The sequence below is a fragment of the Ctenopharyngodon idella genome, chromosome 16 (genome assembly GCF_019924925.1).
Source record: "Ctenopharyngodon idella isolate HZGC_01 chromosome 16, HZGC01, whole genome shotgun sequence".
NCBI lineage: Eukaryota > Metazoa > Chordata > Actinopteri > Cypriniformes > Xenocyprididae > Ctenopharyngodon > Ctenopharyngodon idella.
Window position 1 is genome coordinate 30,188,080 of NC_067235.1, and position 18,530 is coordinate 30,206,609.

An 18,530-nucleotide genomic window follows, 5' to 3' on the forward strand; every position below is an offset into this window, starting at 1 on the left:
ACTTTTTAATGATTTAATGATCGTAATATATATGTAGTTGCTTTTTGCCTACATAATGGTGTAGTTACAACTTCTACCAGCAGGGGCTAGCTGGACCTTGCTAACTAGCAACTATCTTACTATCTTGATCCCTTGTTCTGCTTCACTGAATGGTAGTCTCATGTTAGAATAAACTAAACTAATATAATCTAGTACAGGCAACAATGGTTATGAAACAAAAGTTCTCTTTGAATTGTTCAGTTCAGAGGAAATTACTTTCTCCTTATTTTCCTTTTGTATTAAACAATCCTATTTCATTTAATAGTAGCCTATATAAACATTAATAAGATTAACTTTACCTCGTGTGACATCACAGATCTTTAGTCTTTGGTCCGCGTCATTTTAACGTCAAATCATATGGACACATGATTCTGAAAGAAAGAAAGAAAGAAAGAAAGAAAGAAAGAAAGAAAGAAGTGTATGATATTTAGTTATGATACACAAAAACAAAACAAAAACGTTAAAATGTAAAAGGAAACAGCAATAGTTTGGCATTTTACTTGGGGAAAAAGGAAACTGTAATCAATCGATCAATCAAGAAATCAATCAATAATCGATAATTGTGCACCTATGCCAGTCTGACATTTATCAAAAATATGCTTTCAGATAAAATAACTGTGTATCTGTTTGTTTTTATTGTGTTGTTTACCAAGAAACTATAACGTTTTTTGTTCGGGGGACATTATCACAAAAATACAAGAGAGTTTAAAGGTTTGGGGAAAAAAGAGGAAAAAAGAAGAAGAAAGCTTTAGAATAACTTTAGACTCAAAACTTTATCTGAAATATAGCCCATATGACAACTTCCACATGTGACAATCACTGGTCTCCCTGTAATAGGCCTATAATCAGAATCACCATGTAATAAAACGGGCTTATAAAATAAAATTATTTCTGACGTACCAAAATCTATAGGCTATAAGGCTGAAAATCATTCAAATGCAAACATCTTCTCTGTTGGGTCACATGGGAATAAGTCATCATCCATGACAGCCATGCATGTATGACGCATTCAGACACAAGGTCACACCTGACTTATTTTCAAACGTTTAGATTGTTAGAAAATAAATGTATATCCGCCACTTGATTTGCCATATTTATAGGCTATACATATGCATGTGATTTCATCCGCGCATAATTTCATAATAGCTATAGCCTATGTACATGGACCCTCCTTCATCAGCATACGCTCAGAGAAGAGAACATTTAAGCACAGAGCAGCTGTTATTAAGATTTTCCCCTGGATGAAGGTGGCATATAATATATCATAATTTTGATACATTATAACATCATAAAATATAAAGATCGTTAAGCTCAAATACATAATTAGTGTGTGAAATACCTGCCATCCTTGTGTGGAAAATATCTGCGCATGTTTCTTGTGATCCACTGGAGCTGCTCCATGTTGCGCATTGCGCGCAATATTCCTCTTGATGAACAATCATTGCGCGCTTGTTCTCTCTAAAAACAACACAAAACTCTTCTATCCGTTGTCAAAATATGAATAAAACGCAAGGTACAGCCGAGCACGTCAAAAATGAGACATTTATCCGACTGTTGCAAAGGGCTTTCCAAACCAAAATCATCCTAACGCAACCTCAGCGCGCGCAACTCTCTCTCTCTCGCGCGCGCGCCCTCGCGCTGTATCTCTGTTCATTTCACACTCACTCAGATCATCACAAATATCCTCCTCGAGCCAATACCTGAGGGAAACCTGAATTTCGGACACGTAATTCGGACAGAAGCTCTTTAACCTGCCAGACGTGAGAAACCTGTTTGAAATCTTTTTTTTACTCTGGTTAATTCTGTGATGCGCATGTAGGACACTTATGAGCAAGACTGCGCTTTAAAACGCTTTTCGAGGTGTGTCCTTTACGGAACAGAAGATGCACATTCAGTGATGCCATATACGCAACATATGAATCTAAAGCGCAAGTCGCATTATTTTGATCTGAATGTGATTATTTAGAGGTTTAAAATGTGTCTGGACTTGATTTCACATGTTTTTATTATTAACATGCATGCAGATATAAAAAAGAAAAAAAAAAATGCTGATGGCACAATTGGCTATCCTTGTAAAATTAGCAACGTGATAAGGGTTTCATGCATATGCTTTTTGCTGTGATGTAAAACACTTACTCATTTAGATTTTAAAAGGATGATTTATGAGAACAAAAGTATTGTATAATTATATCAAATATCATTATGACAAAGCTGAACAAATGCACTTCAGCTTTTTTTTTTGTCTCTCCCATATATTTGGCTGTATTGTCTGAGAAAAGTACGACAGCTTTTCTAATATTCATTTATGACCTCTTCTCCCAGACAAGAATGAGAGACTTCGCTTTTGTCTATTTATATTTTTCTTAAAGGGTTAGTTCACCCAAAAATGAAATTTCTGTCATTAATTACTCACCCTCATGTCATTCTAAACCCGTAAGACTTTTGTTCATGTTCGGAACACAAATTAAGATATTTTTTGATGAAATCTGAGAGGTTTCTGACCTCCTATAGAAAGCAAGGTAAGGTTCAGGGTCTAGAAAAGTATTAAAGACATCGTTAAAATAGTCCACGTGACTACTGTAGTTCAACCTTAATGTTATGAAGTGACAAGAATACTGTTTGTGCGCAAAAAAAAAAAAAGAAAGAAAGAAAAAAACTCTGGTTTGAACAATGTAAGGCTGAACACCGTTACTGACAATCGTCATTTTGGCTGCGTGAGATTCTTCAGCTTTGTTGTTGTTGAGCAACGAAGTGAGCTGTTAAAGCTCCGCCCTCTTCCGGAAAGCGAGCAGGGAGCAGCAGCTCATTTGCATTTAAAGGGACACACACAAAAAAGGTGTGTTTTTGATCACACCCAAATAGGGGCAAATTTGGCAAGCTATAATAAATGATCTGTGGGGTATTTTAAGATGAAACTTCACAGACACATTCTGGGGACACCAGAGCCTTATATTACATCTTGTAAAAGGGGCATTATAGGTCCCCTTTAAGCAATAAATAAGAAAGTGTTCTGAGCTACGAAAGGACAAAATTTTTTGCAATCATTATATTTTACATTATGCAACGGTGTGTAAAGAGATTTTCTATCTGGCTTAGTAAAAGAAAGAAAGGCGTCTTTATTGTAATTACTTTTGTTTGTTTTTAGAAATGTCCAATCCACTAGAGAGGGTTGTAGCCCAGAAGAAGGAGGCCATTGAAGCAGTAATGGAGATGTTTGAGAGAGGAGCCGAGGTGCTGGCCAGCGCTGTTGGAGAGCTGTGTCCTCTGTTTGAAGCTTCTGCACCAGTTTTGAGGCTGGTCTTGGACAATGTGGAAAGCAAGGAGATCACATACGTCAAAGATCAATTTCTAGTTGTGAGGAGCAAATTGGATGTCCTTTCATCTCAAATAGAGGACATCAACTGCGAGATTAAAAAGGGACGTTTGGATTCTCAGTTTTTCACTGTGGAGGAAAATATATGCAACCAGTTTAGAAAATACATTGACATTCTGGAGGCCAAACCGGAGTACAAAGAGGTGAGAAAACGCTTGTTCTTGCAGCATTTTCCCAAAACAGGAGGAGAGAAGAACCTCTACATGCTTTATGATGCTGTGATGGGGAACAGCACATTTGGGGAGCCAATCCTGGATGTTGTGGAACAATACGAGGCCAGAAACAGACGGGTCCTGGAAGACTTCTGCGTCAGACTGAAGGAGCTGCTCTGTCTGGGAATAATCGCTCTGCTGGGATATTGTTTCCTTACTCAGGGCGAAGAGGCTGAGCAGGAGAAGATTCAAGATTGGAGCGCGAAGATCCAAGAAATTGAAATGAAAATGAAGGAAACGATAGAGAAATGTGTGCAGTCATTTCCGGAGCAAGCTGAACTGGACATCAAGAGGCTTGTGAAGGAGAGAGAAGATGGGAACCTCCAGGAAATGGCCAAGGAACTGCTGGACTTCCTGGTGAAGAAATACGACTGGGTGAGCTGGTCCATCAGAGTCGTTAGTAACTTGGGCAAAATTAGAACCTTGAGAGCTGGACAAAACTTTCAGTGTGTGGCCGGACAGAGTTATTTTGAAGTGTCTCAAGGAAATGACATAAACCTGGTGGTCTCGTTCTGCAGCGCCCCTCAGCCTGTGCCCAATGAGAGCATAAAACAGATGATGGAAGGTCCTGCGAGGAAGGGAGATGCCAAAGCTGTCGTAGAGCTTCTGGAGCAGCAGTTAGCAGGGTTTCTGGTTCATGCCATCAGTCGTCACAAGGAGAGCTTTGCTGTGTCCAGTTTTCCTGAAGAGTGTCACTACTGGGACAAACACAAGAATGTGAATGTCTGTGTGCATGCAGAGGAGATTTAGAAAGGATAAAAAGGCTCATTAGTCATTTACCCAGCTAACAGGGAATGTTCTCAGAACTTTAGCTAACGTTCTGGCAATGTTCTCTCAAAGTTATGAACAAATGTTCTTCCAGGAATGTTGATAGAACGTTTGTTTAAAGTCAACTGGTCTTTAATAATGTTTTCAAAATATTAGCTCAAAAACATTATCTATACACGCTAAAAAAATATATATAAAAAAAAAAAAATGCTGGGTTAAAAACAACCCAAGTTGGGTTGAAAATGGACAAACCCAGAAATTGGGTTGTTTTAACCCAGCGGTTGGGTTAAATGTTTGCCCAACCTGTTGGGTAGTTTTACATTTTATTTAATTTTTTAGAGTGTACATCATTCATGGAATGTTTTTTTTTTCCTGAAACATTTTAGTTGGCTGTTCGTGTAATGTTTTTAAATGTTACTACTTATGTTCAGAAAACATTCAAAATTAAGTTTTCAGAATAAAATGGAATGTTTCCTTAAAGTTTACATAACCAAGAAAAAACGTTTTTAAAACATTTTTAAAAATTGACATTTTGGGCGATCAGAGAACATTCAGACATCATTTTTTCGTCACTTAATAGGGAACGTTAGCAAAATGTTCTTAGAACACATTTTTGTTAGCTGGGTATACAGTATTTCACAGTATTTTAAATCACACTAAATATAAAAATCTACTATAACTGCACCTTATTTATCTATGATATATGCCTTGAAAAATAGTATTTATTTGGCATTGTTCAATGTCAGCTAATTGTGTCTAACAAATCTAATTATTGCATTTATTGTAATTCTTCACTTCATTTTCTTTGTTCTAAAATGAAACCAAAGTGATTTTTCAAACTAACTAGCTTAACTAACCAGCCCATCTGTGTATGCACTTTTCTAAGCATTATATCACGTTTTAAACATTTTTTTATTTTATGCTTTAAATGTGTAAATGTCTGAGATCATGCATTTAAACAATATCATTCTAAAAACAAAGCTGTGTAGTTGTGTGAAAAGGTAGGGAAAATGGCTTTTGTGCCAAGTACACTGTATTTAAACAGTGCCAGGACTGGCAGTTTGGTCTTTGTGAGAATGACCTACATAGAGCCAACAGAGAAAAAAAATGCCCTATCAAGCCATGAAAAGAAGCAGTGAAGTCATCTCACGAAACAAGTCCAGTTGTCTTGCCTCAGCACACTGAGCAAAATAAGAACATTTGCAAAATGCATGTTTCCAAGAAATATTTCGGAATCAATTTCCAACATCCACTGCTGTGATATACCACCCGCCGCATTTAATTAAATAACTGTTTCTGTACCCAAGTCAGCATTTTCTGGCCAGCGGCTGCAGAAACATTGAGAGTGACGTTTCACTTAGTTAATATAAAGCCGACGAGCTCCAAAGTGCTGTGATCAGCTCTCCGGATGCAGTCATTAAAATCACTGAGGTGCCGAGTGAAGGATCAATCCATCATTTAACACCCGAGAGGGAGAATTATATTTCCATTGTATTCTTGTATTTCATTCTGTTTCTATTGTGAGATGATGCTAAAACAAATATTGTAAATGCATTCTGTACTCAAAATCACAAGGAATCAAAATAATACTGAAAATAAACAATGTTATTAGAGGCCTAATTTGACCCTCTGGAACAAGATCTTTAAAAGCCATTTATAACCATTCAAGTTGCGACCTTACACCCAAAACCACCATGGGTGATGACCTTTGACCCCTACACACATAATCCAATATGACTGTCCTCTTTATATGCCAATAAGTTTTTTATTTATGACAACATAAACCTATTTTTATTTGAACCTTATTTTAAACTTTAAAGGAGATTTTATATATATATATATACAATATATATATATATATATACATATACATATATACATATGTGTGTGTGTGTGTGTGTGTGTGTATTATATAAACAAACTTTTATGTTAGATGTGATAGATAGATAGATAGATAGATAGATAGATAGATCATAAAAATGGCAATTGTTGAAAATTAATGGTTTAAAAAGGGCAATCCTCTCTCAAAATACTTCATTTTGACAAATAAATACATACAGGAATATTAGAAATAATTATTTTCTTGTTCTAAAGTGAAAAGAAACATTATTTGCTCCATATTTATGAATAATGATTCATGCGTTATTATCCTTTTTTTTTTTTTTCTTTGGAAGGCAGCATCTTAATAAAAACATACGAGGTGCACTCTGAATATTTAGAGATTTTAAAGCAGCTGTTCTTTCTCCTCCTTCAGAGTCTGAATGGAAAGGCATGGCTGTATTCATTAGCGGTTGAGGCTTCTGTCCTGTTGGGGATATTGATCTATGTGGCGTCCATCTCCAATAAAGAGCTGAACCTTAAACCGGTCTGTTACTAGACCAAAACAAACATGTCTGATTCCAGCATGACACAGACAGATGTTTTGCTGGACTACTTACTAAAACTTTTTTAAATAAAGGGAAATGAAACCACAACCATCTTCAGGAAAGGGCATTGGTCAATATCAATATTTAATAAATAAATGAGTGATCTTATGAATCTCAACAGAATAGTACTGCTGAGGCGGTCAATCAATCCCATGATACCTCACTCTGGCTGCATCTGCCAATCACAGCCTGAGCTAATAGCATTACCTATCCGTCAGAGTGGACCATCGACCGACTTCCTGGTTTTAAGTGGCCTGATCTGATAAAAAGCATTAAAACATTTGTACTGTGACACACACCAGCTCACCCTCAGCCTCTGCACTGGATTTTTCCATCTGATGCATCTGGTTGTGCCTATAAAACCTCTGAATATTTCGTTTGCAAAATGATCTTCTACCTTATTGTTTTTCTTCACAAAATGAGTATATATGATGCTACAAATAAACTTTTTGAACAAACTACAAAAAATATTCCTCTCAATCATGGTGACTTTCTTCTGTTGAATTTTGTGTTCAGCAGAAGAAAGAAACTCGTACAGGTTTGGAACAATTTGAGGGTGAGAAAATGATGACAGAATTATCATTTTTGGGTGAACTATCCGTTTAAAATAAAAACAGCATAACACAACTGTATTAAGGAGAGCATCAAACAGAACTCTAAGCTATAACAATTATTAATTATCAGCAAGAACTATAAACGATTCTTATTAGTCAATATCTTCTCATGGACACCATAATTAAATATTCATGAGCTTATGGCCACGCCCCTCAAACACAATGCACAGACAGGACCACATTTTTTCTCATTGCCTTTAATTAACTGAAAGGTTTGTTCAAATCACAGTGTACATACATTAAAACTGTTAATTAATTTATTTTTTATGCAAAATTTATTTTATTAAAGCCAGAATTTATTAATTTGTTAAATCTGAATTAAAATTTCCTGATAATTTACTCACCCCCATGTCATCCAAGATGTTGATGTCTTTCTTTCTTCATTTGAAAAGAAATTAAGGTTTTTGAGGAAAACATTCCAGGATTTTTCTCCGTATAGTGGACTTCAACAGTTGCCAATGGGTAACTTCCGCATACGTGACCTTTCCAACGTGATTACGTAATGCGTGACACATCACAGAGCAGTGCAAGATGAGCATTTGTGGTTAAAAAGTATATAATCTTTTTTTTTTTTTTTTTTGGAAAATAGCCGATCATTTCACTAGATAAGACCCTTATTCCTTGTCTGGGATCGTGTAGAGCTCTTTGAAGCTGCACTGAAACTGACATTTGGACCTTCAACCCGTTGAACCCCAGTGAAGTCCACTATATGGAGAAAAATCCTGGAATGTTCGACTGAAGAAAGAAAGACATGAACATCTTTGGATGACATGGGGGCGAGTAAATTATCAGGAAATTTTCATTCAGAAGTGAACTAATGCTTTAAGGCCTTTAACAAAAAACAGTAAAGAAACCAACATGTATTTTGAGATTATGTTCACAAAGCAAATATTATTATTATAATTATTAATAATTAAAGTGACATTTTAAATGATCTGAGGTCTTAAGTTTGTGCTTAGGCCATACTCGTTAGGGATTCATGGAAACTTCAAATTTCAATAAAGGGAACGAAATTTCGAAAAGGGAACGAAATTTCAATAAAGGGAAGATGATTTAAAGAAAATAAAGTGTCAGTTTGAGTCTTCGGGAGCAGGAGGTAAATGACACTCTGATTATGCTCATGGGTTTATTTCTGTCCGCTCGTTCGCCAAACCATTAGCGTATTACTGTTCTAATCGGTATATTGATCTTGTTTTGGCTCCATCTGCACTCGCTCTCATTTCACACAATGTGTTCGAGCCTCACAGTGTAATGCTGTTCTCTCTCTTCTGACCTTTCTGAAGGTCAACAGCATTTGTTTGTGCACATATGCAAATATCGCCAATAAAGAATAACAGCATGTTTCAGCAGTGATATTGTGATGATATCATTTCTCAATTTCTCCCGCAGAGCTTGGAAAATTGGAAAAGTAATGAGTGGACTGTACTACAGAACATATACTAACAATAGATATTCCTACAAAAACACAATGCTTGGCTGTAATTCTCACATGACCTTCATGTCCATACTTAAACGAGATTTCAGGCTGCTCAACAAGAGTACACAGTTTAAACTTGTCTGACATGTTCAGCCTGGACATTTTATTTTATTTTATTTTATTTTATTATTTTATAAATTTAATTTAATTTGTTTTATTATTATTATTATTATTATTATTATTTCCCCATGTCACACAAAATAAAATAAAAAACATATATAAAAAGTTTGTCAGCCTGGACAAATTTTAATTTATTTTATTTTAATGTCACACAAAATAAAACATTAAAACAATACACACACACACAAAAAAAAAACATATATAAAACGTATATGTTTCTACCTTTATTTTTTGACCAATCCTAGAACAATGTAGTATTATTTCAATACTATTATATTTTTATTAATATTTTGATTTTTTCTTTTTCATATTTATGTTTTGAATTTTCATTTTTATTAGATTTAATTTTTAGCAATTTTATTATGTGTGTATGTAATTTTTATTAGTTTTTCTTTTAAATATTACTTTTAAGGTTGAATAAATTTTTATTTCAGTTTTAGTTTTTGTTTATTTCCAGTCAGTAATTTTAGTGCTTCAACTTAAAATAAGCAACAATTAGCTTAAAAAACACTGAAAGTATTTGTAAATAATTTTTTCAGCTTTATTTCAATTAAAGTTTTTAATAGTTTCAGTTTTAGTTAATTATATCTGTGGTCTACATTCTCTCTACTCACTGTAGTGCTGAATGTTCATAGTTCTGAGGGCGAGAAGAACTGAAGAGATATGACAAAATCGACAAAACACGATAAATAATAATAATAGCAAGTCCAAGCACCCTTAAAGCACAAAAAGCTGATGTTTTTACGAACTGGAAAGCACTGGTGTTCTCTGTTAATCAGAGTCTTGTGGTGTAGGGTTTGGGGATTGAGGTTTCATCTGTCGTTTTTAAGAGCATCAAAAGACACGCTTAGGTGAAATGGACTGTGATCCATATACAGCCTCCAACAAGCCACTGAACATTTTCCAGCTTCCTGCCGTCTATCGATCTCTTGAGTCTGAATGATGGACTTAATGCGCAGAGGGGCAGGTTGCCTGTAAACCGTGTCTTAGTACTTAGATTAGACTGATCAGGACTGGAAACAACTGCACCACAGCACAAAAAAAAAAACAGCAAACATGTAAGAGTGGACTCTTTAAATGTATTTGTTTATGTTTTGTAAAATGCACTGAGCACTAAAAGTGCTATATAAAGTAAATACACCGATCAGGCATAACATTATGACCACCTTCCTAATATTGTGTTGGTCCCCCTTTTGCTGCCAAAACTGCCCTGCCCTGAAGATGTTGGCAGCAGATCCTTTAAGTCCTGTAAGTTGTGAGGTGGGGCCTCCATGGATCGGATTTGATTGTTCAGCACATCCCACAGATGCTCAATTGGAATGAGATCTGGGGAATTTAGAGGCCAAGTCAACACCTCAAATTCGGTGTGCTCCTCAAACCATTCCTGAACCATTTTTATTTTTTGGCAGGACGCATTATCCTGCTGAAAGAGGCCACAGCACAAGGGAATACCGTTTCCATGAAAGGGTGTACATGGTCTGCAACAATGCTTAGGTAGGTGGTACGTGTCAAAGTAACATCCACATGGATGGCAGGACCCAATGTTTCCCAGCAGAACATTGCCCAAAGCCTCCGCCAGCTTGCCTTCTTCCCATAGTGCATCCTGGTGCCATGTGTTCCCCAGGTAAGCAATGTACCCGACCATCCATGTGATGTAAAAGAAAACGTGATCCATCAGACCAGGCCACCTTCTTCCATTGCTCCGTGGTCCAGTTCTGATGCTCACGTGTCCACTGTTGGAGCTTTCGGCGGTGGACAGGGGTCAGCATGGGCACCCTGACTGGTCTGCAGCTATGCAGCCCCATACGCAACAAACTGCGATGCACTGTGTATTCTGACACCTTTCTATCAGAACCAGCATTAACCTCTTGAGCAATTTGAGCTACAGTAGCTCATCTGTTGAATCGAATCACACAGGCCAGCCTTCGCTCCCCACGTACATCAGTGAGCCTTGGCCGCCCATGACCCTGTTGCCGGTTCACCACTGTTCCTTCCTTGGACCACTTTTGATAGATACTGACCACTGCAGTTATGTTTAGAGAGTAAGTTGCTATGGCTACTTTCATACCCTGAAGTTACCTCAGGTTTTGGAACCAAAAGTTGATGTTATCCGCTTACTCCGAGTAAACTTACCTGGGTATGTCACATAACCTGCTTTCTGGAACACCCCCCTGGTATGTCTCCTTCTCCCAAAATCTACCAGTTACTACTACAAAATAAGAACCGATCTGCCATGCTAATTATGAAACAAATTATATGAACACAAAAGAAGCTCATCTGTGTTTTTGTTTCAGTTAACAGGACAAACAAGTCCTCAACATGTAGCTTAATCACATATATTCTAAAACATGCTGATCATTGTAACTGTAAGTATACTTATTAACACCACAGCATTAATTATGCGCTAAAGTGACATCTTGTGGCTATAAGCATACATAAACCATAGTCATACACCAGGACCATACTAAAATGCTCTAACACAAGTTTCTAATCATAGGAATGATTATAGATAGATAGATAGATAGATAGATGGATGAACTAAAGATGAACTAAATGTCAGTAAAATCTCTTACTTCTTTAATCCTTGTCTGTGTCTTCGCTGTCATCTGATTGTCGGGCCTGTCTCCAATTTGGAACGCGCATTTACATTTAATGTCCTCAATTTTAGGAGTAACCTCACTCGATGTGAAGTGAATCACTCTCTAGCAATGAGAGCAGAGAATCAAGAGTCCTGCGTGACAAACTCATCTTATACACAGTTTTGCCCCTTGAAATAAAAGGAAAAAGAATATGTCTGTCTGTATGACAAAAGAGTTTGTGCAGCCAACTTCCTCATGTGTGAGTTTTAGTGCACAAGATGGAAACAGGAACTATTAGTTGTAGGAACTGGATACATGAAGTTTCATGCAGTTTGTATCACTCCACTTTTAGACATGATAGATAGATAGATAGATAAATAGATAGATAGATAGATAGATAGATAGATAGATAGATATATTTTCCAATGCAATGAAATATTACTATAGAGACAGAGCGACACGCGTCATAATCTGAAAACCACGCCCACCGGGGGGGAAAACAATCCAACAGTCCCCATTGACTTTGTATTGCGTGAGGCTGCCTCCTTGTCATTTCTGGCTTATAACAAAAAATAGAACAATGTCTAAAAGCTGCTGTGTGACAAGGTGTACAGCAAACAAGCTAAAAAACCCAGAACTAAGTTTTTATAAGCTGTCGACCCCAAAAACGAATGTTTAAGGCCACAAAAGTGGATACAGGCACTGAGACAGAGCACAACGGGTCATATTACTATAAGAAATGCACTGGAGGGGAACTTATTCGGCGACAGGTGAAATAATTCTTTGACATGGTTAAAAATAATTAATGTTTTTTTTTTTTCTGTTTGTTTAGCATAACCTGTCGCCGATTACGTTCCCCTTTAATTTATTTCTTATAGTAATATGACCCGTTGTGCTCTGTCTCAGTGCCTGTATCCACTTTTGTGTCCTTAAACATTCGTTTTTTTGGGGTCGACAGCTTATAAAAACTTAGTTCTGGGTTTTTTGGCTTGTTTGCTGTACACCATGTCACACAGCAGCTTTTAGAAATTGTTCTGTTTTTTGTAATAAGTCAGAAATGACAAGGAGGCAGCCTCACGCAATACAAAGTCAATGGAGACGGTTGGATTGTTTTCCCCCTGGTGGGCGTGGTTTTCAGATGATACTAAATGTGCTCTGTCTCTATTTTCTGACTAGTATTTGTATATTCATAATTGTGACATTTCATTATTAGACTAATTGATTGCAGCTAGAAAATTTGAAGGTCAATGAAAGAGCAAAACTGTTTCACATAACATCAGAGGAGCTTGTGTGATTATGATAATACTTAATTTAGGACCCTGTAAGATAATGGTATAGTCCAATTGTGCACCCCTCCACACTGAGATCATTTGAAACTGCCCATCCTGCAGTGACTGCTGGGAAGATACACAGACGTAGCAAACTGAAGAGGTAAGAATAGCAATATTCATCACAAGCAACTAGGTAGTGTTATTAAAATACATGAAAATGTGTAGATTTTTTTTTTTAGGTATTGTGTTGTAAGTTTGAAAATGGCAGAAAGAGAATACAATCCTCAGCATGAACAAGGAAACATGGAGCATCAGCTAGACGGAGCTATAACAGGACAAACAGCTGCTGAATGAAGTGATCTACTCCAGATGGGATCAAGCTCCTTTAAAATACTCACTTTGCTCATCTTGATCCCAGAGCTGCAAACAAACACAAGAAAAGAAATGACCCAAAACAATGGAGAGATATTCAAATAAAATACTGGTTTCAGTCCTAATTCTCACTTAAAACTGTTTAGACCTTAGATATTTGTACAGGAAAACAAGACAAAAATACTGAGTAAGAAAATTTGCAGTGCAGTCTGTAAAGTGATGTAAGGTCTGTTTGATATTCAAGTTTAATATTTAGATAATTGGCTATTTTTAACCATGTACAATATTTTAACAATCTCTATGTTCTGTGTGTATATATAGCATGGTTATATGGTTATAATTCATGTGTATCATTCAAAATTTGAATTGTGTTTTTTTTAATAATTCAGATCAGAATTGTACATTAAGATTTGATAAAACAACTCATGATCTATTCCATATCACTATTTTAAATGAGTGTTTACCATTGTGCTTATCTCAACTCTATCAGGTTCTTGAAAATACATTTATTTATGATATCAAGCAAACTGCCTTCATCCCAAAAGACACTTCAATGTAAGTGCCCATTTTTAGATTACATTATTGGGAAATTTCAATAAAATATTTACTCACCCTTGTGTCATTCCAAATCTGCATGATGGTTTCTGCAGTTTTTGTTTTTCTGTGGAACACAAAAGAAGAATTTTAGAATTCTTCAGCTATTTTCCATACAAAAACAGCTCACAGTGACCACATCCATTCTCCAAAAGGACAAAAAAGCTATATAAAACTAGTCCATAGGCTATGTTTTATGTGCTCCAGACAGGCTGTCAGGCTGTGCATTAGTGGCAGGAAATTTTCAGTGATTATTCTGCAAGTTAGATACACCAGTAGGTGGCGACAAATGACTGTTTTTAATGAAAAAAATGAATCATTCATTCAACAGATTCATTCAAATAAAATAGCTTTTTAATTAATGAAAGGAGCTACTAGGTGTGTTCTACTTGAAGCGGCGCTGTGCAGACCGATCGGTGTATGACATCAAAATACTGCAAGAGCGGTTAGAGAGCAGATGGCTCCGCTTGCTTTCGAATCGCTTGCGTGGTACTTTGTTATACACAGATCGGATTATGCAGTCGAACACACTGCATCTGAAAGCTTAAAAATGCTGCCTTCGGAGGTGCATTCCATGGTAGGAAGGCATCAAGGCACGCTTGCGCTTATGCTGCCTCAGAAGTCTGTCCAAAATCAGTTTCGTGAGGTACCTTCATGCGCAAATGCTGCCTACAAAGTTTTTGCCTGATAGGGCAGCAAGGCAACAGGTCAGCTGTCTAAGCTCTACTGTCTTTTTGAGTGATTCACTGAATCAGTCCGCCAAACAATTCGTTCAAAAACACAAGCTGATTCATTCTGGAACGAAACTAGTGACCATCTTTATGAGTGAGTCATTGAATCATTCATTCAACCAATTTGTTAAAAAACGCTTATTCATTCAAGAATGAAACAAGCGACTCTCTTTATGAGTGAGTCATTAAATCATTCATTTAAACGATTCCTTCAAAAACGCTGATACATTTGGGAAGGAAACATGCTGCAGTATGCTGCACGGAGATGCCAGTAGCCTCGCGGATATATGAGATTGTGAATATGAGATCAGGAATGATGATACAAGAAGTGTGTATGAGGAACAGAAAATGTTAATTATTGTTCATATGGACAACTTTGAACAATTTTTGAAGAGACGTCACGCAGCTGCTTTCTATACTCATGAGCTTGTTGTATAGTAAGGAGCTCTGTAAAGAGTCTTCTAACTAAATAACAGCATTTTAACAGCATATTGTGTGTCTTTGTGTCATCAGTTTCTTCTTCAGGTAAACATCGCTGGCTCTTCCTCCAGACGCAATGGCTGAAAATGAGATCTTAGAAGACCCAGAGAAGCTGAAGAGGGGCCTTGTGAAGGTTCTAGAATGTGTGGCCACCATCTCGTCAGCAGCAGCGGTGGTCAATCCCATCTTCGGTGTGGCGGGCTCTCTCATCCGGGTGGTGCTGCACCATGTGGACGATGAAGACATTCAGAAACTCAAACGTGAGTTTGGCAGCGTGAATCGAGCCCTGGATGAAATCTCACAGCAGAACCAGAATGTATTGCTTCAGATCAGGAAGGAGACGGTGGATGGCCTGTACTGTCGTGTAGAAGAAAACATTCGCAATCAGTTCTGCAAATTCATGGACACCGTGGAGGCAACGGCAGCACACGAACAGCGCAGGAAGGAATTTGAAATGAGCTTTGTGATCAATCAGTGTGACCAGAACCTGCACACACTGTATGGTGCTGTGATGGGCGAATCAAAGATCTTCAGCCAGCCCATCCTAGAGGTGTACATGAAACATTCACAGGGTGACCAGCGCGTTATGGAGAACCTCTGCACACGACTCACATACCTGTTCTGCATCGGCCTCATTGCTCTCATGAGTTATGCTGCCATCGTCGGAGATGATGAGGAAGCTTTGAGCATCGAGTGGGAAGAGAAAATGAAAGATGTGGCCAAAAAAATGTCAGAAGTGCTGATCACTTATTAGTGACTTTAACCCACTTGACTTTTTACCCCACTTTTCTTCATCTATCTTTCTGTCTTCTCTGTCTATTTTAATTGTCAATGCACTAGCAACTAATAAAAGAAAATCACAACAACTACCTAGCAATGCTCTCACAACCTCTCAAAACCTCTGTAACCCCATCTATCTATCTATCTATCTATCTATCTATCTATCTATCTATATCCTAGCAACCACCTATCAACCACTCAAAACAATGTAGCATCTGCTTAGCAATTGCCTTGCAACCACCATGAACAACCTGTTAACCCATTCCTAATGTGTACCTGCAAATATTTGCACTTGTGAAACAAAAGTTATATGATACTGTGATGCAGTGATATTATTTTCTGACTATTTTCATCTTTCTCTACATTCTACTACATTAGCTCAAACTTAATCTGCCCAAGCCAAAGTCAAAATAATAACTTTTCTTTAATGTCAATTGATGTTACAAATCTGTAATCCTAATGACTTACATAGCCTTAAACTATTTTTTTTCTGTAAATCTCTATCTCTCTAGAATAACATTCTATTGTTATATTCTTCTAGCATTGTCTCAAGTACTATGTAGAATTATGAATAAAGCGATTGTGCTTTAAATCACAGTGTTTTGTCCAATATACAGTAGTTATATGTGACAGTTTACAGGGAAAATAAAATTAAGCAGGTGGTGTAAATTATTTAGGTAAATGTACTTAATTACATAAACATAATGAAATGCAATTATATAAATCTCTTCTTCTATGAAAATATATTTTTGTCTTGAAAAAAAAGTTATATATATATATGTATATGTGTGTGTGTGTGTGTGTGTGTAACTTATCCTGATATGCACTAGTTGTCGCAGATTACATATATGATTTAACTAATCTAGTTATTCTTCACTCTAAACACAGTTATTACACATGATTTTTAGCAGCTTCATGACTGTGAATTATAGCTAGCTCAATGAAAATCAAAGAACATATGATGAAATGATCACTAAATCAATAAAATAAAAAAAATAAAATCTAAACATGCATTTTAGTCATATCATAAAAGAAGAAATTTAGAGATTCACTTTACCCAGTGAGACTTTACATCAGACAACTCTTCAGCCAAATCCCGAAGCAGAGAAGTCAGATCCATAATATAGTGCGTTCTGCCTCAAAAATGATAGGTTGTGATCTTTCCACCATTTTTGACATTTATGTCTCATGTTTGGAGAGAAAAGGTCTAACCATTGTGAAAGATCCCACACATTCCCTTCAGGAAGACGACTCAAGTGCATTTAAAACTAAGACCATTTGAACAGCACTTATTGTAGGATTGTTCATGCTCTTAATTCCTCTGGTATTTATGTATCTGTATTTCATTCCTTATAATTGATGGAATATATATGTATGCGTGTTGTTTCTCATTTTTGTATTTGTATGTATGTCTCTAGTGAATGTTATTATTGTTAATGAGCTCACCAGGACAAAAATTCCAGACAAGGTTGTAATTGCAATAAATAAATAACTGGCCATAGAGAGAGAGAGAGAGAGAGAGAGAGAGAGAGTCCTCAAGCTGGATATACATGACTAAAAGAAATAAGAAAAAAATAATAATTCTAGGACAATGTACCAAGGTGTGGAAACGCAATATAAGAATAATGCATTACATTCACCGTCATTGTCCTTCTTCTAAGTAGAGACCAAGGCAAGTTTTCAAAAATCTATAAAGATATGAATCATAATACAGAGTAAAAAAAAAAAAAAAAATCAGTTGCATATACATGCTTTTCTCTAGTAGTGGTTTTTAAACAATAAGTTCAAAACTGTCTAAAATTAAGACATTTTTGTAAATTCTGTTCTCAAAACTAAAATTAATGTCATATCATATTCTGTTTTATAATAGCTATTGGGTAAACAAGCTGCCAAACATAAAAGCCACACTGAAATACATTCAGAAAAAGAGTCATGGTAGACTCAAGGTCACATTTCATAAACATAATGTTGGGGCAAGTTGTCACACCGCTACTCTCATTCTTTCTCGCTTATACTCACAATTTCTTATATGTTGCTGCTTTATACATTGTAATTTTATATAGTGGAAACGTCAAAGTATTTGTCTAAAAACATTATTTTCAAAAACAGCTACTTACCCTAAAAAAAATTTCGCAAAAGGAAAAAGTGTGACAGCTAGCCTCAGCCTAATTATATGATAGCCTATTAACTAAAATAAATAAAGTAAATATTTAAAACATGTTCATAAAAAATGCTTCGAAAAGAGCATGTATATAGTCCATAAGCTGTCCATTATCACACTGAGGCACAATCTATTACACACTCGAGTATCATGATATGTAGGCTATAACAAAATGTAACACTATAGAATAGAATAATAGTATACAATGCTATAAAATAGTCTGTGAAATACCTTCTTTTGGATATCGAGATACCAGAATCCCAAATCTGCGCACGTTCAGGTCAATCCAGTAGCGCGTGAGATGTTGCGCACGACGCGCAAATAATCTGCAATTAAACTGTCTCGAGTAAAAATTGATGTCTGAACCGGTCATCACAGATTCATCTGTAAACAACCTATAAAAATAAACTGCTGTCAAATATGAGCCATTGATCCGACAGTTACCAACAGCTTTCCAAAACCACCCCAAACCCATCAGTGCGCGCACAACTCTCTCTCTCTCTCTCTCTCTCTGTCTGGCTCTCTCTCTTCTT

At 36.5% G+C, this 18,530-nt stretch overlaps 2 protein-coding genes across 3 annotated transcripts; both read left to right on the forward strand.

Annotated features, from left to right (window-relative positions):
• The first annotated feature begins 1,664 nt into the window (after nt 1-1,664).
• rpz6 (rapunzel 6) lies at nt 1,665-6,012 on the forward strand. Its single transcript, XM_051864964.1, has 2 exons — nt 1,665-1,799; nt 3,185-6,012. Exon 2 carries the CDS (start codon nt 3,187-3,189, stop codon nt 4,372-4,374), a length of 1,188 nt encoding a protein of 395 aa, XP_051720924.1. The 5' UTR covers nt 1,665-1,799; nt 3,185-3,186; the 3' UTR covers nt 4,375-6,012.
• Nucleotides 6,013-12,804: 6,792 nt separating this feature from the next.
• LOC127496953 (protein rapunzel) lies at nt 12,805-16,428 on the forward strand. Of its 2 annotated transcripts, XM_051864974.1 has the most exons (3): nt 12,961-13,039; nt 13,742-13,806; nt 15,090-16,428. In XM_051864974.1, the coding sequence occupies exon 3, from the start codon at nt 15,133-15,135 to the stop codon at nt 15,808-15,810; it is 678 nt and encodes a 225-aa protein (XP_051720934.1). In that variant the 5' UTR covers nt 12,961-13,039; nt 13,742-13,806; nt 15,090-15,132; the 3' UTR covers nt 15,811-16,428. The 2 variants fall into 2 exon arrangements, with proteins under 2 accessions (XP_051720933.1, XP_051720934.1); XM_051864973.1 differs by lacking the exon at nt 13,742-13,806 and having other exon boundaries at nt 12,805-13,039.
• Nucleotides 16,429-18,530: the final 2,102 nt, after the last annotated feature.

What these genes read in the sequence shown, in the direction of transcription:
- rpz6 (XM_051864964.1), top strand. Translation starts at nt 3,187, where the DNA reads ATGTCCAATCCACTAGAGAGGGTTGTAGCCCAGAAGAAGGAGGCCATT.
- LOC127496953 (XM_051864973.1), top strand. Translation starts at nt 15,133, where the DNA reads ATGGCTGAAAATGAGATCTTAGAAGACCCAGAGAAGCTGAAGAGGGGC.